The sequence below is a fragment of the Eumetopias jubatus genome, unplaced genomic scaffold (assembly GCF_037043125.1).
Source record: "Eumetopias jubatus isolate StellerSeaLion01/CBP00866 unplaced genomic scaffold, mEumJub1_p1.0 scaffold_16, whole genome shotgun sequence".
Classification (NCBI taxonomy): domain Eukaryota; kingdom Metazoa; phylum Chordata; class Mammalia; order Carnivora; family Otariidae; genus Eumetopias; species Eumetopias jubatus.
In genome coordinates this window covers 64,702,164-64,723,766 of record NW_028274822.1, presented here as the reverse complement: position 1 = coordinate 64,723,766, position 21,603 = coordinate 64,702,164, and the positions used below count along the sequence as shown (strand labels likewise).

Here is a 21,603-nt window from a genome sequence, read left to right as displayed (position 1 = left end):
ATTTTATGATCCCACTAATGTGACATTCATAAAATGACAACATTATACAGATGGAGGTTCCCAGGGATTAAAGGGGGTGCACTGTGATACATAATATTGTTTTGCAAGATATTACAATTGGGGAAACTGGGTAAATGAGATCTCGCTGTATTATTTCTTCCAACTCCATCTCAAAGTAACAAGCTTAATTAAAACAACAACAACAACAACATGTAAACTCTGATGACCAGCTTGCTCATATGGCCATCCTGGGAGGCAGGTGAGAGCGGAGCAAATCCGTGAGGACGTACACGTGGCCAGTGCTGCCCGAGGCTTCCCTGGGCCCACTGTGTGCCCTTGGGCCCCTCCCTGCGGGGCCTCACCACCCAAGGCTGTGACATCCTGCAGGCAGCCTTTGTCTGTCCCATACCCCACATCCGCAGCATCTGTGTGCCTCTTCCACCTGAGTCTCAAAAAGCATCAGCTATCAAGGACGTTCTCTATGCCAGGGACAAGGCCGGGCAGCCAGGCAGCTAGAGTCCTGTGGGTGAGCTGGTACCACTGTCCCATTCTCTGCGCCCATCTCCCCTCTGGAATCGCCTTGAGCCATAGGCAGTATATGGAAAAACCTAGAATGCCGTCTGTCACCACTCTGGCACCAAGACCACTACTGTTGGCCCCTCTCCATTTTTGGCGTCCCCCCACTCCTTGTCACAGTCGTCTCCTCCCTGGGGTTCCAGGAGGCCCTGCCTGCTTCCATCCCCCAAACAGGGTCCCTTGTCACATCCTGGTGTCCGACAAAGCCCGGAGCCCAGGCCTTTCTGTCTGTGAACGCCCCTTTCCTTGACTCTCCCACTCAGACCTCGCTGAGAGCATTTGCTGTGTGCCAACTCCTGGGAGTGCCAGGATGCCAGGAGGGAGCATGGAAGGGGCTCCCAGTCAAGACTGGGGGTGCCAAGATGAATCTCAAGGGAGGAGGCATGGAAGGGCTCTTGCCAAGCAAGGGGAGAAGAGGAAGGCCGGGGGCAGTGCCTGGGCTCATCATGGCAGGAGGTGTGTGGCCTGACATTAGGCTGTATGGATAGAAGCCAGGATGGGTAGGTTGTGATGGTCCTCAAAAAGGTCTTTGAAGATGGCCCGAGGCCCAGGCTGGACACAGGAAGGAAGGCCCACTAGAAGGCTGGGTGTGCGGGCCAGGGTGGCAAGTCTGGGATGAGGTGGGTCTCAGGAATCCCCAGCCCCCGTCTCCGGCTGGTTCCTCTTGGGAGAAACATCAATTTGGTTCTTTGCCCATTTTGAAATTAGGTTGTCTTTTTGCTGTTGACAGTCTCTGGGTTTTTTTGTTTTGTTTTGTTGCCATTTGGATGTTTTAATTATCTTTTAAAATATTGTACAGTGAAAAGTAAATACACCTTCTCATCTGCCAGACAAAGCTGGCCCCCCTCCCCTGGGGGACCTTGTCACCCCCCCATACACACCCCTGGTTCTACTCCAAAACCTTCCCCGGGCCTCTTACCCACTTATACCCTTACTATCCCCATCTTCCACAGTGATGAGGCCCCAGAAATGGGGGGTACAGGATGGGATGAGGGATAGCAAGGGAGCCCCCCTGAACTGTCAAACCTGGGTGGGTCAAGAGCACCCCGCACCAGCAGGCGGAGGATGGGGTTGTTCAGAGAGATCAGGGCATTAGAGGATAAAATCACATCCAGTCTGATGGGAAGGAGAGAGGCTCCCCTCACCCTGGGGGTAGGGCGGGCAAGAGGGAGGGGGTATGACCCCGTTACACACCCCTCCACTACCTCCCCAGGTTGAGGGGGGACCCAGGCTGCTGTGCCACCCCCCTCCCCCCTAGATAAGCGCAGCTCAGTCTGGCCTGTGAGGGCCATGATGTTGGGCAGCAAGCAAGATGAAGGGAAGGACATGGGCTAGAGGTTTTATGAAACCCCATTCACCAAACTACCCAACCCCAGGGAGGCGGAGAGCTCCCCATTCTCTGAGGGGCCCTTAGGAAGCTTGCTGACAGAGTCGCCCTTCTGTCCTGAAAGACAGTCCTCTGAGGGTTTGGTGCGTTCCAAGGAGGGGGGCCTTCTGGCAGCTCTGAGACTCTGCTTGGAAGATACAGTCAGCCACAGTCAGCGGCTGACGGTCTCCGCCGATGGAACCATCCGTCCAGTTCCCACAGTTCCAGCTGCAGCGGCTCTGGTTTCTGACACTGGGGTCTCGACTCCTCTTCCAGGCCATTCTCTGTCATGCTGGGCCCATCAGATTCCAGGCCTCCATCCATGACAGTCCTGTCCTCATCAGGGCGGCACCTGGCACTTGCCGCGGGGGAGGCGTTCCCCAGGCTCTGAATCAACCGGGGGCTCTAGCTCAGATGTGTCCAGTAAGCTGTAGGGATTACTGTCTGGATCTTTCAGCTCTGAGCTGATAGGTGAGGCATTGTATCTTGTGGTGGGCCGGGAGGGCTGGTGGGGGTCCCTTACCCCCGCTCCCAGTCGGCTGCCTCCGGCTTTCTTCCCCCCAGGTTGGGATCTGGGCTCCTCCCTCTTCTCTGATTTGGTCTCAGAAGCTGTGGATGGGTCTGAGCTGGGGCCATAGGCAGGACAGGCCGCCCTGCCCTGACCGCCCCCACCAAGTTGGTAGCTGCCCGCATAGCTTCCGCTAGTGTGGAGAGAGGCAGAGAAGCCCCGCCCACGCCCAGGAGGGCCAAAGCCCCGCCCAGTCTGCCAAAGCTGGTCCTCAAATCTGCAGCCTCTCTAAGCGGGTGGCTGATATTCTCTGGGGTGCCCGTGAATATGAAAGGAACCATCCCCTCCTCCCCGGGGTTCTTCTTGTCATTATCACCCACTATAGGAAGGCTCACCACAGCAGATTTGTCCACAAACTTTCCTGTTCTTTCCAATCACTTTGCCAGCAAGGTTCCTGGGCACTTGCATGGTCAGAGTCCTCAGAAAACGCCAGGTGGGGGCACCTGGGTGGCTCAGTCGTAGGGTGTCTGCCTTTGGCTCAGGCCATGATCCCAGGGTCCTGGGATCGAGCCCCGCATCGGGCTCCCTGCTCGGCAGGAAGCCTGCTTCTCCCTCTCCCACCCCTCTGCTTGTGTTCCCTCTCTTGCTGTCTCTCTCTGTCAAATAAATACATAAAATCTTTAAAAAAAGAAAGAAAAGAAAGAAAGAAAAAAACAAGAAAGAAAGAAAGAAAGAAAGAAAGAAAGAAAGAAAAAGAAAGAAAGAAAGAAAGAGAAAAGAAAAGAAAGAAAGAAAGAAAGAGAAAAGAAAAGAAAGAAAACGCCAGGTGGCTCAAGCCTGTGGGCACACCTCACCGCCCTCCCCATAGATGCGGAAAGTGCAGGTCTCTTCACCCAACTCAACTGCAGTCACCCCAGGTACTTTTCGGGTCCTGCTGGATGGTGGCACCGTGAGTCCCAACTGCCAGTCCCACCTGGCCCTCTGGCACTGTGAACCCCTCCTGGCAGGCCGCCCCCGTTGCTTACCTGTCTCTAAGTGCTTCGTGGCTTCTTCACTGCGGGACAGTAGCAGTTTGGTGCGCAGGCTTCAGAAATGCACATCACCAGGCAGGGGTACACGCTTCCCAGGAGCTTCTGTGGCTGACAATGAAGAGCTGCCTATTTGTGATGTTGAGAAAGATGCAGTTTGCTCCCAACGCTTTCTTGAACTCTTTATGGCCATTTTCATTGGAGCGGGCCTCTCTCAGATTCTCAGGCACAGCCATGGTAACCTTGAAGAAGCTGCCTTTGGTTGCCAGGGGATTGGGATTCACTGGCCGGGGCCCTTCCAGGGTGACAAGCCCATTGTAAGTGGCATCACATGCAGCATATTCGATGACATAGAAATCTCCCTTCATTACCTGCACCCGGGCAAGCCACCAGCCTCAGGGGTCCTGCTCAGTGACTCGAGAATGAACTTCCACCCCATCCCTGTGATCTCTTTATTAGAATCAGCTGGAGGTGGTAGCCATTCATCCCCCCAAAGGAACATGTCTCTCACTCTGTCAGTTGTTTTCAGAGTCTTCCCAGACATCCTTCACATCCTTGTAAACGCCCCCTTGGAGCCATGCACCTCGATGGGCAGTCCGGGCTGCACGTCCCCTCCGGGAAGGCCAGGATGCCCGGGGGCAGCTGCAGTGGTGTGAGTCCCAGCTGGGCCAGGCCCCCGGCGTCTGAACAGTCTCTGTTTTTGATCCTCAGAATTATCCGGAATACCAGATGCAGCCCAAACAGACCCCCTGGGTATGGATGGGGAGGTTGAGGCAGGCCTGCTCCAGACAGCAGGACGGCTGGTCCCTTGGCCTGGGGCAGGGCATCTGAGTCCTCAGAGGTGCTCCGGCTGGACCCCTAGTTAGAGCAGTGTCTGTTCTGGGAGTCATGGACCCCCACCCTGGGTCTGCTGGGGTTCTGGCAGAACTTTTGATGCTGTCTTGGCCACAAGGCCCACACCCGGCATGCTGGTCCTGCTCCCAGCAGCATGCAAGTGGGGAGACCAGCCCAGCAACACCCAACAGATGCATGTCGTCATCCTCAGCTCTACAGACTATAGGGTTCCCTGCTCTTCTGGGCCCTGATTTGGCCAGCATCCGCCCAGGACCCCTCTGCCCTGCTCCAGGTGGCTCCTCGGGCCTTTGTGCCCAACGCTTGTGGCCCATGCCCTCCCCCCTGGCCTGTGGGCAGCATCCTCTGGGGGCCTGTGGCATGTTGACCCCTGCAGTGTGAAACCCTGGGGTAGGAGGCTGAAAGCCACCACTTTGTCCTACCTGTGCCATACAGCTGGGCAGGGCTGATGGCTGCTGTGGAGGCAAGAGGCACCCTCCGCCTGAGGCCCACAGCTGCCTGGGAAATTCCAGAGGGAGGACCAGGTTAACACATTACCTGTGTGTCCTGCCAAGGAGGCCACGTGTGGCTTCTCACCAGGCGAGAGCATGAGGCAGGACTCACTCTAGGACACGCCGGTAACTGTGAGTGGTTGGGAAGTGTCGTGACTGTAGAAATGAGCCTTTGGCAAGAGCTTGAAGGAGGGGAGTGAGTCTGAGTGATTCCTTTTTCCTAGGGGTCCCACTTCCCAGATCCAGCACCCAAATGGCACCCTGGTGATGCTTCTTTGGTCTGAACCCTAGCCAGAAGCACTGATGCTTGGTGGCCAAACCCCATGCTTCCTGAGTGCCATTCAGAGCCACTGGTGATGTTGAGTGGCTCTTCTTTCCTGCAAAAGTTGCCCAGGCTCGGGGGCTCCATCTCCCACTGCTCTTCCATCTCAAGAAGACCCTGATGGTGGTTCCCGTCCGCCTCAGAGGAACTCCCCAGGCTTCACTTTAAAGAACATTTGGAGGGGCTCCTGGGTGGCTCAGTCAGTTAAGCATCTGCCTTCGGCTCAGGTCATGATCCCAGAGTCCTGGGATCGAGCCCCGTGTCGGGCTTCTTCGAGCCTGCTCCTGCCCCTCCCTACTGCTCGTGTGCTCTCTCTCTCTCTCTCACTATCTCTTTCTGTCAAATAAATAAATAAAATCTTAAAAAAAAAAAAAGGAAGAATCTTTGGACTGGGGAAGAGGCAGTTACCAACTTCAGCACAGAGCAAACTGCTGGGGCACACAGACCTTCCTGCACACATTATCAAGGCTGGCTCTAGCTGGCCACAGACCTTAAACATTTGGCCTCGTCCAGTGGAAGGAGTATGGAGGTCTCCTGGTGTATGGCGGCTGGTCTGTCTCCCACCAACTGGGAGCCCCCCTTGAGGGCAGTACAAGGCTCTCTCTAGTCTGCTGTCGGTGTGCAAAGAACACCCAGTGGGGATTGGCCACCTGGGAGCAGAGAGGAGGCAGGGAGAGCCCTTGTCCTCCCCCTGGAGGAAGGAGCAGATGCCCACCCAGGCCTCAGGGATGACAGCTCCTTTAACCCTCTACCAACCCCCAACCCTGGCTCCCACCTTAGCTGTGTGCCCAGCGTAGGCAGAGGGATCCTCCGCAGCCCGCAGCCAGCACAGTGGATGGGGAGGAAAACCCGAGTCCTTGCCTTTGCCTAGCTGTGGCCAGTCACCAGAGACCTTGGAAACCAGGTGACTGACGCCCACTCTGAGGGCCCAGCCAGTGAGGGACATGGCTTGCTTGGCTGGATGGCAGGGGCCAAAGTCCTCCCTGCATCCTGTTTATTCTGGGGGGATTTCCTGATCTGTCTGGGCCTGATGCTCACATGGAAGACCCAGGAGCTGGGGTGCAGTGGGGAGCTGGAGCCAGCCTTCGGAATCCCAACCCTCGGCCTTCTCTGGCAGGAGAGGCAGGTCACAGGGAGAGGGCAGGAAGCTTCCCTACTTTGCAGATTGCTCCACATAGCCGTGATCCAGCCGCACACTCTGCGTTTCACAAGGGATGCCTCTGGGAGGGTCTCCATGTTGGCACATTTCGTGTCTCTACCTTAGGCTTCTCCCGAGATTGCGGGGCTGTAGCAAGGACCGAGCCTCAGAGGTGCTAAGACACTTCGGAGGAGGTTTTGTCTCCTGTTGATCCCCGCTTGTATACCTCTGGAGGGCCCCTGGGGACGACGATGGTCAGGCATCTCTTCTGTACTGAGTCACACTGCACTCTGGGTCCCTGTCGTTCCTGCTCCTGCCCTGAGCTGCTCTCTGCATCCTCTCCCAGAATACTTCAGGGGACTGGGTCTCATCGGATGTGGCTGGAGGTCCATGCCGCCCCCCACTGACCCCTGCCAGGGAGAGAGCCCATTGCCCGCTGCTCCGGGTCCCCAGGTCCCCATGCGGGCTCACCGCCTCGGAGTACAGGCGCCCTTTGTAGCCCTCCGACAGCTGCCCAGTGAATGGGGGACTCGGTGTGGACCGTGGCTCTGCCCCACTTGGAACCCTGCTCTGTCCCCTGCAACACACAGGCCGCTTTTACGGCAGGGGCAGCTGCTGTGGATTCTGCTCTGACTGATCGGTGAGGAAGACAGGCGTGTGTCGTGACCCTCTTACGTTTTTCTAACAAGGAGATCAAGAAAGGCCTTCTCCAACAGCTCCTCACTGCATACACATTTCCCTGTGAGACAGCCGCCCCCAGAGCTCCCGGGACCCATGCACCCCACTCAGGCAGGTGGGGATGAGCTGTCCAAGCAGCAGACGCACGGGGGCACCAAGCCGCAGGATACACGCATGAGAGCAGGGTGGCCCTTCTGACGGGGAGTCGCAGGGGCAAGGGGTAGTTTCCGGTCTTCTCCCGGGGCTGCCTGAGCCAGAGCAACACCGCCACTAGGACCGGGTGTGGAAGCAATGCCAGCCAGCGGACAGAGGCAGGGGACAGGAGGGCGTCTGGTCACTGAGCTGATGGAGTTCAGGGTCAGACAGGACTGCCTGGCTGGGGCCTGGTCAGGGGGCAGGGCCGGGGGCAGCTCACACCTCTTTGCTGGAGTGAGGCCTGGGCCAGGAGGTCCTGCGTCCAGCTGTGTGGTCTCACCACATTGTGAACCTCTGCTTCTGGTCTGTGCGCGGGCCGAGACACCCATCCCCAGCAGGCATCGGGGCTGCCCCAGAGACGACCATGTAGGTAGGGGGAGGGTGGGCAGAGTGGGGGTAGAGAGAATGAACTCACCTTCCAGCAGACCAGCAAACCACCGTCTGAGACCAGGGAGCTCAGACCATCAGCAGGAGTGGAGGAACCACTTGACCCTGGCCCAAAGCCCGGTGCACAGCCCCAGCATTGCATACTGAGGAGTGGGCACCTCAGGAAGGGGACATGGGACACTGGGGTACAGTCCCCCAAGCCAGAAGCTGGAGGACGCTGCACACAAGTGTCCAGGACAGTGTGGCACGAGGGAAGGGAGTGGGCAGGGCTGGATGTGGAAGCTGGTAGAGCAGGTGGGAGAAGGGGCAGCATCAAGGTGGAGAGAGCAGAACCCTGAGCGGAGCACCATCCGTTGGCCAGAGCAGTAGGTCCTTTCCTCGGTTCTTACTTAACGTGATCTTGGCCTGCTCTGCACACTGCTCCCATACTCAGCGACAAATTCCTGGGAGTGACTTAGGAGTGTGTCACCTGAAGCAAACCTCTGAACCCTGGCACCTGCCTCACTTGCCACCCACTTGTCCTTCCGTCACCATCATCGTGGTTTACTGTGAGGCCATCTCCCCTCCTGTGTGACCACACTGATGTCCACGAGTTTGTGGAAAGCGGGAGGGAAACACAGCATGGGCTGAATGCAGCATCTTGAGAATTTCTTAACTAAAAGAATTTTTTTTTTTTCTGGAAAGCATCGAGCTATTTGTAGCCCAAGTTGGTTGAACAGATTTTTCTGGGTGTAACTTATTTTTTCACTCATTAACTTCTTTTCCTTGTGAATTAAAAAGTAGCATTTTTTTTCCACCCAGGAGTGTCTTATTTACTTCTCTTTGAACCACAGCCAGCATTTTTTCCGCCTGTTGGGGAAGCAGACTCACTCGGGGAGGCCACAGCCCCTTACCTAGGTTAATGCAGTGTGTCCAGGCAAGGCCCTGCCACGCTGGCTCCCTCCCAAGGGAAGGAGGTCTTATGCTGTCCCATCTAGGGGAACTGGAGGCACAACCCACCAGCACCTCCCAGTCCTGATTTCTGAAATGTCCCAGGCAGATATTTGGCCTGCCGGTCAATGGTTACTGCCACCCCGAGGGTCTCTCAACCAGACAGGGGACAGGTCTGGTGTGTCTGTGGTGGGACTATTTGGGTCTATCCCCTGGACTCGGTCCTGAGTGACCACAGCCCCAGAGCAAGGAGTGAAGTCCCCTTCCCCCTTCGAGGCCAGCAGCCTCTGGTGACGCTTAGGATTTCACAGAAGGCATTGACCCAGGCCTGCCCTTGACACCTTCTTCCAGGGAGTGGCTCTGGTCTTCTTTCCATCAGCTCCACACTGCTCCGTGCCTCCACTCCAGACTTAAAACGCTGGTCCCTAATCCCATAGCATTTCTGTACATAATCTTTTGGAGTGCACTTACCTTAAGACGTGTTTGTGCGGTACACCTTGTTCTTGTTGTCTCCTGTCTCCAGAATTGTTTTAAAGCCTATGATTCCTGTACATGTGCACTTCCCACCCTCAGCCTGAGCTATGCCCTTGACCTGCAGCCCACTCCCCTCAAGGCCTGACCCAGGGCTGTCTGGAGCCCCGAGGGGGCCCTTTGCAGGAACATATCTGCCTTATCGAGGACAGGTTCCTGCCTCCTCCTTTGTCCCCACAAGCACAGGCTTGTACAGGTCAGTTCATGCTAAATGTCTGTGTCAGTTTTCACCAATTGAATCATTTTTGCAAAGCACCCGGCCCCTGAGATGGGGTTCCCACCGAGCCTGTCAGAACTGATGAAGCCTCAGGAGTCCTGTCTATCACTTCGAGTGCCCCCTCCCTGCCCCATTCCTTTATCCACAACTCCAAATTCCCCCAAAGCTCTGAAACTTAAAGGTGTTCAAAACTCTGTAACAAAGCCAGCCTTGAGCTGATGTGCAGCCCTGTATTATGGCCTTTATTTATTCCAGTTTGTGTGAATAGCCACGTTTCACTACAAACACCTTAATGTATTTGATTATGAGGTGCAGCCGCAGGTTCCAATGAGGTATCACGTAATGTACGAGATATGTGACAAATTCTGAATTCCAAACACATCTGGCCTCGAGGCTTTGGATGAGGGGTTGGATCGGTGGAGTGTCTCCACACTGGTCACACTTCTGGAGCAGGTGGAGTTCCCAGTAGAGGGGAAATGGGCTTTTGCCACCGAATTTGGCAGAGCAATGATGGCTTTTCATTTACTGAGCAAACAACACTGTGCTAGGTGCTGGTGATTCAGAGACGGAGGACCCCACGGACCAGCAGAGGGACCAAGGGGCACGCAAGGGGCTGGGAGAGAGGAGGATTTCTTGCGTGTGGAAGGTACAGCAGCCATCTCTTTTTAAGGGGGGCCTCGCCTAGGGAGCTGGTGACCTACTGGCCTGTCCCTTTCTGTGGGACTCAAGACTCTAGATGTGCCACCTGGGAACTGCATTCCAGGGAAGCCAAAGGTACTTGGGAGTGTGATAGTACCAGAAGACAGGAGGCACTCATGCTTGTGAATCCTGCCAAGTCATTGAAGGTCTGGGGCCTCAGCTTCCTCCTCTGTAAATGGGGTGCTGGCCCTGATTCTGCCTTCAGTGCCACTGACTGCCCTCTAGCACAGAAGGCTGGGATCTCCCTGCCCCCTTCTCGGGGTGGTAGCAGGTCTGGCTGTGCATCTGCAGAGCAGAGGGTGACGGGCTGCAGAGGGGAGTGGGAGGGCAGGCACGCTTGAGGTCAGGCCATGTCCTGTCCCAGATGTCAGCTGAGTTACTCTTCAGTAATGATCCCAGAAAATAAGCCAGGAAGAGAGAGGAGGGACAATTGTCCAAGGGCTTGGCCTTTGCGGCTTGCCCAGGTGTATCTTCTTCCAGAGCAGGTGTGCACAGCCCTGAATAGGCTGTGGAGGACAGCTTTGGCGCTGGCCCTGCGCCAGGCATCCGACCTTCCGTGCGGTGACCATCACCTTTCCTGCTGTGGCCAGAAGCAGGACTCCCCGGGGCCAGCACCTCCCACGTCCATGGAGAGGTGAGGAGGGGCTGGAAGGAGGCCGCCAGGCCCCGGGGTGGGGGTGGGCGAGGGCAAGTATTATGGAAGGGCCACAGGGAGGGAAGGTCAGAGGCCGAGGCATGGACCGGGGTCCCTCGAGAGCGAGGCAGGCGGCGTCGGGGCCCGTGCACGGAGACGCGAGGTGGGGCGGGAGACGGGCAGCCGCCACGCGGTGGGCGGGGGCAGCGCGGGCGTCGCCGGGTTCCCCAGGGCGCTGGCGGGCGGCTGGAGGCGAGGGCGTCGCCCGGAGGCAGAGGGCGCGGGGCCGTTGGGGGGCGCCTGGGTCCCCGCCCCCGCCGGCCGCGCCGGGTCGCGCGTGGGCGCGGCGGGCGCCGATTGGCTGGCGGGCGCGCGGGCGGGGCGGGCGGGCGGCGGCGGCGGCGCGGAGGGGCCGGTCACCCCGCAGCCTGGCCTCGGCCTCCGCCGCTCGTCGCCTCGCCCCGCCCGCGCGCCCGCCGCCGCCCGGCCCCCCCACCCCCCCCCTCCCCGCCGGCGGCCACCATGAGCACAGGCCTGCGGTACAAGAGCAAGCTGGCGACCCCAGGTGAGCCCGGCGCCTGCCCGCGCGCCCGCGCGCGCCTTTGTCCCCGCCGCCCGCCCGCCTGCCTCTCACCGTGTCTTTCCTCTCTCCCCCGCCCGCCGGCCCGGACGCGGACCCTGACCCGACCCCGACCCTGCAGAGGACAAGCAGGTACGTGCGCGCCGCCGCTCCCCCCGGGCCTGCTGTCACCCATTGTGGCACCAACGCTGCCGGCGCCCAGGCGCGACCCCGCCCCCGCCGGCCGTCATCCCTCCCTGTCGCGATAACCGATTGTCAGCTGGGGCAGTGCCGCCGCGCCTGGGGCTGCGAAGGGGAGCTATGGGCGCCAGGGCGCTGGGGGCCTGGCCCTTGACCCTTACAGCACAGGCGCCCCTCCCAGGCTGGGGGGATGGGCCGGGTGTCCCTCTCCCACTGATCCAGCTCCAGCATATCCTCCCTGACCTGGCCTTGGGCCTCGTTGCTGGGGGTCCTGAGTGGGGGCACAGACACTGGCAGGCCACAGGCTGGGGAGGGGTCTGTGTCCACCAGCCAGCGCCTAGAACCTGAGCAGCCCCACCCCACTCTTGTGCATCTTCTGCCTCTTCTTCCACACACACCGATTTGAGTGGGCTGATCTGTGGCCAGGCCTCTTCCCCAGACTGGGAGCCTCCAGGGCCTGGTCTGGGTCTGAGTCATGCCGGTGCCCAGTGCGGGTCTTCCAGCCTAATGGGTACAAAGAGGCTTGTGGCTTTCCAAAGGGGCTGGCCTGGTCCCTACCCTCCGGGAAAGCAGGACGGGACAGGAGGCTGACCTGGGCACCCACTGTGGAACCCAGCTGAGGCTGGGGTTAAACAGAGCTGGGAGACCCTGAGAGTGGAGTAGGGGTGGGTAACCAGGTGGACAGGGGGCTCTGGGGCAGCCCTGCTGGTGGCCTCTCTGGCTTGAGCTCAGTCACGTTTGGGGGATTTTCTGGACCCAACTCTGGCACCAAGGTAGCCTTGGCAGCCCTTTTCAGGGATAGGAATTTACACAGTGGGTAGATGCTGGGTGGAACCCTGAAGTCCTGGCCCAGGGTGCGGTGGCAGCCCCAGGAGCGACCCAGCAGGTGGGGTGGGGGCCTGGAGTCACTGGCTCCTAGGTGCCAGTCTTCTGGCAGGGACACACCCAACCCTGGGACAGGTGAGGCTCTTAGGGAGGGGCCCCTCAACCTCCCCCTGCTGGCAAGGGCTGCTTCAGGGAGCCTGAGCCAGGAGCTGCCTTCCTATCAAGGCAGGTCAGACAATGCCTGAGATGCAGGGACACATGCTGCCAGGCTATTGTTTGAGGGAGAGAGAGAGAGAGAGAGAAGGCCCGGGAGACCAGCCCCCACAGCTTCTCCTGGGCCTGCAGGCACTTGGAGTCACTGGGCCCGGCAGCAGCTGCCCAGTACCACACAGGGACCCCCTCCTGCAGAGGTAGGAATTCCTTCAGGCCTGTGTCTGCCCATCCTTTGTGGTCGGTTAGGAGGCAGCCTCACCCATCCTCTGCCCCTAGGACGAGAGAGAGAGAGGGCACCATGCAGCTGGAGGGGGGGGAGCCCTGGGAACAAAGCCAGGGAGCCAGGTGTTTGGGGCAGGCTCCCCGAGGATCTGGGGGAAGCTGGAAGCATGTGGCAGCTTCACTGTTAGCATTGTTGGTGTTACTGAGCTTTAGTCGCTGTGAAAGAGGACCGGGGGGAGCTCTGGTGGCCCTGGCCCCCATCCTCTGACCCCCACCCGTCTCAGGCAGCGATGGGGCTCTATTGGCTCTGGCGGCTGCTTCCAGAGCTGACTCTGGTGATTCTAAGAATGGAAATGCCTCGAGAGTCTCAGGCACCAGGAGGAGGTGGGCGCAGCTGTGTCTATGGCTCAGGAAGCCCTGAGGAATATTTGTTGTATTTCATGGGCCAGAGAGAGAGGGTGGCAGGGTCCCTCCCTTGGAGCTCCCCCAGGGAATCCACAGGCCCTGTCTGGGTGAGTTCGGGTGATGGGGCTGGCGGGTTGGGAGCTGGGAGTGAGACTCTTGCCCTCCTGACTTGGGCCTCCCCAGAGGCTGTGCCTTACCAATGGGGAAATTGAGGCAATCTGGAAGCGACAAGTTCCATTAGCCACCGGGCTGTGCAGTGCTGAGGCTCCTTCTCAGCCTGAGGCCCAGACCCAGGGGTGCCTACCTTGGAGATGCCTTGAGCCTGAGATGCCAGCCTGTCTGGGTGGGGGCTAGGCTGAGGGGCTGTGTCTACAGTGGGCCTCCAGGTAGAGGTTGGGTGGAACTTGGTCCAGGTTAGCATGGCAGAGGGCTGGGGCCAGTATGGAGGCTTTCTCAGGTCAAGGACTGAGGGCCCATCAGGGAGAGCTGAGGGAGGTGCCCCGTGGCTTCCCCCGCTCTCTTCTGGATGAAAGACTCTCCTGTTCCCAGTTGTGGGCCCACCCCTCCTCCCCAGGTGCCAGTGGCCTCCCGGCCCCACGGCAGCATCATGAGCCTGGACAGATAGACAGAGGCCCCTCAACCAGGGGAGCCAAGAAGGGAGGACCAGGGTGGGGAAGGGCTGGGGGGTGGCTTCTCCCCACTGATGCACAGTCCAAGGAGTATGTCTCTTCATGTTGCAGCTCCTTTTCAAGCCTCCCTCTACCCAGCTGGTACTGGCTGGTTCAGATTCTGGTGGGGTCCTGCAGGAAAGGACGAGGAAGGGTTTGGTGGCCCAGGAGATGCCTGTGGTCCCTGGGGTGGTCACAGAAGGTGAGAACTACACTGGATGGAGCTCTCCAGTCCCCCTAGGCCCAGTCCTGTGGGTCAGAGAAGGCAAGGAAGCTCAGAGGGAGCCCCATACTGGGGAGGGGGTAAGTTCACTCCACATACCCCCCCCCCACCTTTGCTCGCAGGAGTGGTCTGGGGGCAGTTGTGGCCAGTGCTGGCTGCAGCTTCCAAGTTTCCAGAGGTAGGGTGGGTAGGCCTCTAGTGCTATAACTAACCCCCCTCCCCCGCTTTAAGCTTCTGCAAACCCGCGGGAAGGGGGAGCGGGTCCAGGCTGGGGAGGTGGGCTCTGCTCCCTCCCAGTTCCCACGCGTCTGGGGAGGCCACGCCAGCCAAAAACACCCCTGATCCCCCGCATGCGCGCGCGCGCGCGCGCACACACACACACACACACACACACACACACACACACACACACACGAGGGGGAGGGAGCATTGCAGGGAGGGGTGTGGCCGTGGGCAGTTGGGACGCCGTGACACCGCCGGGAGGTTTCCGGGCCAATTCTGAGAGGAGAGAATTCTGAGCGGGGCCGGTACCCGCGTGGGTGCGCCAGGAGCGGTCCCCCGGCGCCCTCTGGCGGGCGGAAGCCGCGCCGCACCTGGGGGGGGACGGGACGGAGGACGGCGACAACCCCGCCCCCCAGGGCCCTTGGGTGGGCCCCGGCTTCCCCCCCCGCCCCCCGGGGGGCCGCGACGCCCGGACAGAGGCGGCAGGTCCGGCAGCGGGACTCCGCCCCCGCGCCTACGCGCTCCTAGGCTCGGCCCTGCCGTCCGCAGCAGCTTTCCGGTGGCTCCGCCCGCGGCCCAATTTCCAGGCGACTGTTTCCCAGCGACCGCACGGGTGGGGCGGTCTCGTCCCAACCCCCCCCCTACCCCCGTCAGCGCCGGAGAGGCCCCGCCTCTGGTTCGGGTGCGGGAGCGGGGCCTGCCTGTGGCTGCGACGCCGCGGGCGGCTCTGGGCGGGTCGGCAGAGGCAGAGGCATGGCACGCACGGCCTCCGGGGTCGGCGGCACCCCGGGTGGGCGACGTCCCTTCTCCCGGCCTCAGTTCCCGCGTCCGTAAAACGGGGGCGAGAACCGGGCTTCGGGGCAGTACCGCGCGTAAGTTCCTCCCGTAAGCCCAGCCGCTGTGGGCCTGACCGGGTCAGGGGTGTGAACGCAGCGATGGACTCGCTGGCAGCGCCCCAGGACCGCCTGGTGGAGCAGCTGCTGTCGCCGCGGACCCAGGCCCAGAGGCGGCTCAAGGTGTGTCTGCAGCGGGGAGTGGAATGTGGGTCAGTGTGTGTGCGCCCGCCAGGGCCCGGTACCGAGGGGCTCGGTCCCGAGGGGCTCTGGGACGTGCCAAGGACCGGCAGGGCCAGGGTCTGCAGGGGTGGGCAGTGGGGCCCCGCGGGCGGGGGAGGCTCGGTGCCGCTGTCTATAAATAGCCCCTGCTCCGCCTCTGTAGCAGCGGCCAGCCACCCCCGCTGCTGGATTACGGCCAGATGGGGCCTGCCACCCCCTGGTACACTGGGGGGGAGGGGGGAGTATTGAGAGCCCCCAGGGGGCTTCTCCTGCCTGGGGAGGGGTCTTGGTCCCGGCGCCCTCTTCCCATCACCCAAGAGAGGGCAGCCTGTGCCTGCTGCAGCGGGACATCCCAAACTCTACACACACAGACACATTGTCAGGTCTCTGCAAAGCCCCCTCACTGAGCCTGGGGCAAGGATGCCTGCCACCCCCTTACCTGCCTTTCCACCGCCAGGCCTTTGCCCACAGGCCCTCACCCCATTTGTGCCACTGAAACTCCCCACCCAGGGGACTCCGCCCTCCGCTGCCTGCATGTATGAGCCGGGGAGGGACCAGGGAATCAGACTGCCCCAGGAACCCCAGCATGCCCCTGACTTGCCCCGCCCCGGCCCCCAGGATATCGACAAGCAGTACGTGGGCTTCGCCACACTGCCCAATCAGGTGCACCGGAAGTCTGTGAAGAAGGGCTTCGATTTCACGCTCATGGTGGCCGGTGAGTGGGCTGGACTCCCAGGTAGGGTGGCTTGGGCCATTAGCCAGCCAGGCTCTGTCACAGAGGCCTCAGACTTAACCTGACTCTTCCAACTATACCTGCTGGCAGGTGAGTCGGGCCTGGGGAAGTCCACACTGGTCCACAGCCTCTTCCTGACCGACCTGTACAAGGACCGGAAGCTGCTCAGTGCTGAGGGTGAGTGGGCCCCAGGCAGCCCTGGTCCTGGTTCCCCATCCCCTGCTCTGTGACTCCTCAAAAGGTCCAGACCCTGCTCCTCTCTTCCCACAGCATGGATCTCCTGTTCAGGGTCCAGGAGGAGCGGCCCAGATCATAATCAGGCCAGGGCCAAGACACTAGAAGGAATGAAAGCAAGGGTCCTGGCTGCCCAGTGGGGGTGGGGGCTAAGAGTTGGAGAGACCCCCCTCCAGACAATGCCCCCACCCCCACAGAGCGCATCAGCCAGACTGTAGAGATCCTGAAGCACACGGTGGACATTGAGGAGAAGGGGGTGAAGCTGAAGCTCACCATTGTAGACACGCCAGGTTTCGGGGATGCTGTCAACAACTCGGAGTGGTGAGCAAAGCCCTGCTGGGGACGGTCTCTGCCTAGGCTGGCCCAGCCTCCCCTCTGGCCTCACGGACCCTCCTGTCCCCCTGCAGCTGGAAGCCCATCACGGACTATGTGGACCAGCAGTTCGAGCAGTATTTCCGCGATGAGAGCGGGCTCAACCGCAAGAACATCCAAGACAACCGTGTGCACTGCTGCCTGTACTTCATCTCCCCTTTTGGGCACGGGTGTGTGAACGGCCCGGGAACAGGCTCGGGGGGGGGTGGGGGCACCCGCTGCCATGGATCCCCAAGGCTGTACCGGCCACGGCCTATCCCCTGCCCGTGTGCCCCCAAGCATGCCCTCCCTGAGCCCGTCCCCACCTGTCCCTGGGCCCCTGCCACCCCCAGTCTGCCCCTTGCCACCCCTGGCTGCTCTCTGCAGGCTGCGGCCCGTGGATGTGGGTTTCATGAAGGCCCTGCACGAGAAGGTGAACATCGTGCCCCTCATTGCCAAAGCTGACTGTCTCGTCCCCGGCGAGATCCGGAAGCTGAAGGAGCGGGTAAGCCTGCTCTGGCAGGCGGGGCGTGGGCTAGGGCTCTGGGACGGAGACCACCAGGCGTGCGGGTCCTGGGTGCCAACGCGGCCGGCCCTGGGTACCTGGCCAGCCTCAAATCTGACAGCCCTTGCCCTGCCACAGATCCGGGAGGAGATTGACAAGTTCGGCATCCACGTGTACCAGTTCCCCGAGTGTGACTCCGATGAGGACGAGGACTTTAAGCAGCAAGATCGGGAACTGAAGGTGAGCAGCCTGGTGTGGCATAGGAGGGAACTGGAGGTCAGTTTACATGGGGCCAAGCATCCAGGTCCAATCCAGTGGGGACAGGAGTCTTTTGTCTGGCCAGTAGAGCCCCTTCACGTGGGGCTGGGGGGGTACAGTCCCCCAGGTCCCCACTGGCTTGTGCAGTTTGGCCCCATATTGTTCATGTGTCACAGAGCACTCGCCAGGACCCAAAGGCATAGTTGCTGGCCAGGCCTCCACTCTAACCCTACTCCTCAGTCTTCTTCCAAGGGGTCGCCAGCAGAAGGGTCTGGCCCAGGGCCCCGTGGCCACAAGCCTGGCTCTCAGAATTCTGAGCTCCAGTGGGTGGCTGTGGCTTTGGGTGCCCCAGGATCTAGAGTGGCAATAACCAAGCCCGACATGGGATAGGCGGCCACTGGGCCTGGAGCAGCATGGGGCCCTTGGCCCCAGCCAAAGTCAGCATCACTAACAGGAGGCACAGGCTCAGCTCTGGGGAGGGATGGCGAAGGTAGCTAGATGGAGCCATTCCTGATGGGGGTGGTGTCAGAAGGGGAGGATGTGCCTGGTGGGCACCGCCTAGCAAAGGCCCCTAGGGTATAAGCTGTGCTGTAGCTGTGGCTTCAGAGAGGCCAAAAGAGTTGGGCAACCCCAGGATCTCTTTGGGGAGAGGCGGTTGATAATGCTGGAGGGGCCAACCAAGTGTGGAGTGCCCATGCCCCTGTTCAGCCACTAACCCCATACTCATGCTAAGTGGACATGAGCCCTTGTACCTGCCCTCCCCAGGAGAGTGCGCCGTTCGCAGTTATCGGCAGCAACACAGTGGTGGAGGCCAAGGGGCAGCGGGTCCGGGGGCGACTGTACCCCTGGGGGATCGTGGAGGGTGAGTTCAGACATGGGGCATCGCCTAGTGGGTGGGAAGGCTCCCCTGGGCCTGCATCCACCCACCACCCACTCCTGCCCCACAGTGGAGAACCAGGCACATTGCGACTTCGTGAAGCTGCGCAACATGCTCATCCGCACACACATGCATGACCTCAAGGACGTGACATGCGACGTGCACTATGAGAACTATCGGGCACACTGCATCCAGCAGATGACCAGGTGCGCAGCCCTGACCCAGACCTGGATCATGTGCCTCGTGGCCCCAGCCGCGGCTCCCTAACAGAGGACTGGTCCTTGCTGCCCACCCAGACCTGCACTTTGCCCCAACTCGCCAGAAAAGCCCCCCCCACCATGCACCTTGTCTTCCCAGAGCCAACCCAGCGGCGTGGGAGCTCAGAGGGGGAGGGCCTCAGTCGTGGTGGGTGTCAGACAAACTCTCTGTTCCTCTTGTCTGGCCCACAGCAAACTGACCCAGGACAGCCGCATAGAGAGCCCCATCCCCATTCTGCCCCTGCCTACCCCTGACGCTGAGACAGAAAAGCTCATCAGGATGAAGGATGAGGAGGTTAGTAGGGCCACAGGGGAGGAGCAGGGGCTGGGGGGGGAGGGGTCAGGCCCCTGCCGTCACGTTTCTCACTCCACCCTCCACTCTTCTTGCCTCACCTCCAGCTAAGGCGCATGCAGGAGATGCTGCAGAAGATGAAGCAGCAAATGCAGGACCAGTGACCCCACTGGGTCACTGTGACCAGCCCCACATTGCCATGGATAGACTGCCAGTTTCCAGGCTGGCCCTTCCCATCCCTGGACCCCAACTGGCCTGGACTCAACCCTGGAATCATCTGGATCTCCAACAGGCCTGGGCACAACCCCAGTCCCAGAGTGACCTAGACCAGGACTGTTCCCAACTTTTCCTGACCTGACCCAGAGACGCGGGGTCACGGCCCCCAGCCAGCCCTAATTTATTCTCAGCATCGGTCCCTCCCCTCATTTGTATCTGCTTCCAAGAGGCCTAGAGAGCAGCCCCCCCACAGCTGGCCCCCTTTGCCCTTGGGAGAGCAGCAGCTAGGTTGGGGCATGACTTTTAAGATTTACCCCTGGCCTAGAAGGTCATGAACTCCCAACTCCAGGCCCTACTCAGGCGGGTGGGTAAAACAAGGCAGAATAGGGGAGCAGATGCCAAGCATCCCGGACCTATTTCCCCACCCCAGTGCCGCAGAGTGGACGTGGGAGTCCTCATGTGCCCACTCCCTTGGGCCACCCAGCTTATGCTGAGACCTCACCTTGTGCCGAGGTGGGCCAGGTCCTTCCTTACCTCCACACCCCCTTCCTGGGTAGCTCAGTGGGCGGGTTGGGCAACAGAAGCGCTCATGATCCCTCCAGACCGAAGGAGGGCAGCTGGCCACAGGCAAGGATTTCATGGGGCTGGTGGGCTGGGACGCCTGTGATCGCGCATACTCGTCACCTGTGGCTGTGGCCTGGCCTGAGGGCTCCAGGAGCAGTGGGTGGTGGGCAGCCTGGCAACCGCCTATCCCTAGACTGCCATTCCCTGCCTGTGGCTGGAGGTTCCTTCTCCCCAGCAGCACTGTTGCCCTGAATTCCCTAGCCTATCCAACTCCCACCCCCTACCCCCAGCATGATACCTTCCCCCAAACCCCATTCTCCAGTTTTGTTCAGTTGTGAATGCTGCCTCCTGTCCTGGTGACAGGAGAACAATGTTGGTGAAGTCGCAGCGGTGTCAGAGTGATCCGTGCGCCCCTGGGAGTTTGTGGGGGCGGAAGCCGTGGCGGCCTGCGGGCCCTGGTGATAGGGCTCTATCTGGGACCGCAGGGCCTGTCCCCTCGGCCGCCTCCGGGTTATTTCTGGGGGATGGCTGCGCTGTGGTCGGTTTGGCGGGGGCACTGGGGCCTGGCAGGGGCGGGACGGCCTTATCGCCTGGCTCTCCAGCCAAGGCTTCGCGCTCCAGAGCAAGCCGGGTCACCATCCTCTCGCCATGGGCTCCGGTGAGTCTGGGGTCAGGCAGGGCCCAGGCTGCGCTCCTTGAGCCGAGTCGGGTTGGGAGGCGCTGCCGGAGGGAGATTTGGGTCGGACTTCGAGGGAACTTCTAGCCAGCGCGCGCGAGATGATGGAGATGGAGAGGCTTGCGGGCAATAGGGGGCTCGGGGCCTCGGGGGTGGGGGTGGGGGGCGGGTAGCGGCTGGAGCCGGGCCCAGCGTTCCGGGTGCACAGGGACCCGCTCAGGTGCCCCACAGGCCGCCGGGCTCACTGCGGCGCTTCCCTTCCAGGGCCGCGCGGGGCGCTGAGCCTGCTGCTCCTGCTGCTCGCACCGCCCCGCCGCCCCGCCGCGGGCTGCCCGGCGCCGTGTGACTGCGCGGGGACGCGCGTGGATTGCGGGCGCCGCGGGCTGACGTGGGCCTCGCTGCCCGCCGCCTTCCCGCCGGACACGACCGAGCTGGTGCTGACGGGCAACAATCTGACGGCGCTGCCGCCGGGACTGCTGGACGCGCTGCCCGTGCTGCGCACCGCGCACCTGGGGGCCAACCCCTGGCGCTGCGACTGCCACCTGGTGCCGCTGCGCGCCTGGCTGGCCGGCCGGCCGGAGCGCGCGCCCTACCGCGACCTGCGGTGCGCCGCGCCCCCCGCTCTGCGCGGCCGCCTGCTGCCCTACCTGGCGGAGGACGAGCTGCGCGCCGCCTGTGCGCCGGGCGCGCTCTGCTGGGGGGCGCTGGCGGCGCAGCTCCTGCTGCTCTGCCTCGGGCTGCTGCACGCGCTGCTGCTGACGCTGCTGCTGTGCCGCCTGCGCCGCCTGCGCGCCCGCGCCCGCGCCGCACACCCGTTGTCGCTGACCGCCCCGCTGATGGCAGAGCCGGCCGGAGCCAGCGAGTCCCGAGAGGAGTCCTGAGACGCGCTGAGCGACGCGGGCGCGCCGACCCGACGGAACCCTCCCGCTGGGGGCCCTCGCGCTAACCGGGACCGGGTCTCGTCCTCCGCCTGGGCACGACTGCCGAGACCAAGCCACCACCGCCCCCCCAACCCCCGGCTGCAGGCCCCCGGGTCCGAGCGCGCCCCACTGCTGCGTGCCCGCCGCTATAGCCCCGGGCCCGCGGAGCCAGGGCGGGGGGGGGGGGGAGCTGCAGCCCACAGCCCCTGCGGGGGTTCCCCCCCCACACACACCCCCGCGCCGAACCCCAGCGCAGAATAAACCCTTCTCCCTATCTGACTGGTCTCTGCGCCCCGCCACCCGGAAATTGCCCTCCGCGAACCGCAGGAAGGGCCCGGGGAGGCGGTTCCAGGGGACGCATCACATCTTTGTTCGCCCAGAGTAACTGCCGGCCAGACACGGGGTCAGCGAGTGAACTCGCCCGGATCCCTCGCTCTCCCAGAAGTTCAAGCGGAAAGCACAGATGAACTCGGACAGTGACCACACTGGAGAGTGGGGAGGGCACTGCGGGGAGTGAGGACAGTGTGGGGACGTGAGGACACTGTCAGGACACTTCAGGGAGCAAAGACACTGTG

At 61.4% G+C, this 21,603-nt stretch overlaps 2 protein-coding genes and 1 pseudogene across 3 annotated transcripts; 2 read left to right on the top strand and 1 right to left on the bottom strand.

The window, feature by feature from the left end:
* Positions 1-1,916: 1,916 nt before the first annotated feature.
* On the bottom strand, positions 1,917-6,379 carry LOC114201875 (RNA-binding protein FXR2-like; annotated as a pseudogene).
* A 4,682-nt stretch (positions 6,380-11,061) lies between these two features.
* On the top strand, positions 11,062-19,819 carry SEPTIN5 (septin 5). 2 transcript variants are annotated; one of them, XM_028094800.2, is made up of 12 exons: positions 11,062-11,117; positions 11,254-11,264; positions 15,764-15,860; positions 15,969-16,055; positions 16,310-16,433; positions 16,520-16,654; positions 16,851-16,968; positions 17,107-17,208; positions 17,992-18,088; positions 18,174-18,309; positions 18,553-18,655; positions 18,760-19,819. In XM_028094800.2, exons 1-12 carry the CDS (start codon positions 11,075-11,077, stop codon positions 18,814-18,816), a joined length of 1,110 nt encoding a protein of 369 aa, XP_027950601.1. In that variant the 5' UTR covers positions 11,062-11,074; the 3' UTR covers positions 18,817-19,819. The 2 variants fall into 2 exon arrangements, with proteins under 2 accessions (XP_027950601.1, XP_027950600.1); XM_028094799.2 differs by lacking the exons at positions 11,062-11,117; positions 11,254-11,264 and adding an exon at positions 14,578-15,106.
* An 84-nt stretch (positions 19,820-19,903) lies between these two features.
* GP1BB (glycoprotein Ib platelet subunit beta) lies at positions 19,904-21,302 on the top strand. The gene is made up of 2 exons (XM_028094801.2): positions 19,904-20,090; positions 20,373-21,302. The coding sequence occupies exons 1-2, from the start codon at positions 20,081-20,083 to the stop codon at positions 20,987-20,989; spliced, it is 627 nt and encodes a 208-aa protein (XP_027950602.1). The 5' UTR covers positions 19,904-20,080; the 3' UTR covers positions 20,990-21,302.
* Positions 21,303-21,603: the final 301 nt, after the last annotated feature.

Excerpts from the sequence above, each read along its gene's own strand:
- SEPTIN5 (XM_028094799.2), top strand. The coding sequence starts at position 15,026 with ATGGACTCGCTGGCAGCGCCCCAGGACCGCCTGGTGGAGCAGCTGCTG. Across the intron at positions 15,107-15,763 it reads AGGCCCAGAGGCGGCTCAAG|GATATCGACAAGCAGTACGT; the intron begins GTGTGTCTGCAG and ends CCCGGCCCCCAG. Across the intron at positions 16,655-16,850 it reads ATCTCCCCTTTTGGGCACGG|GCTGCGGCCCGTGGATGTGG; the intron begins GTGTGTGAACGG and ends TGCTCTCTGCAG.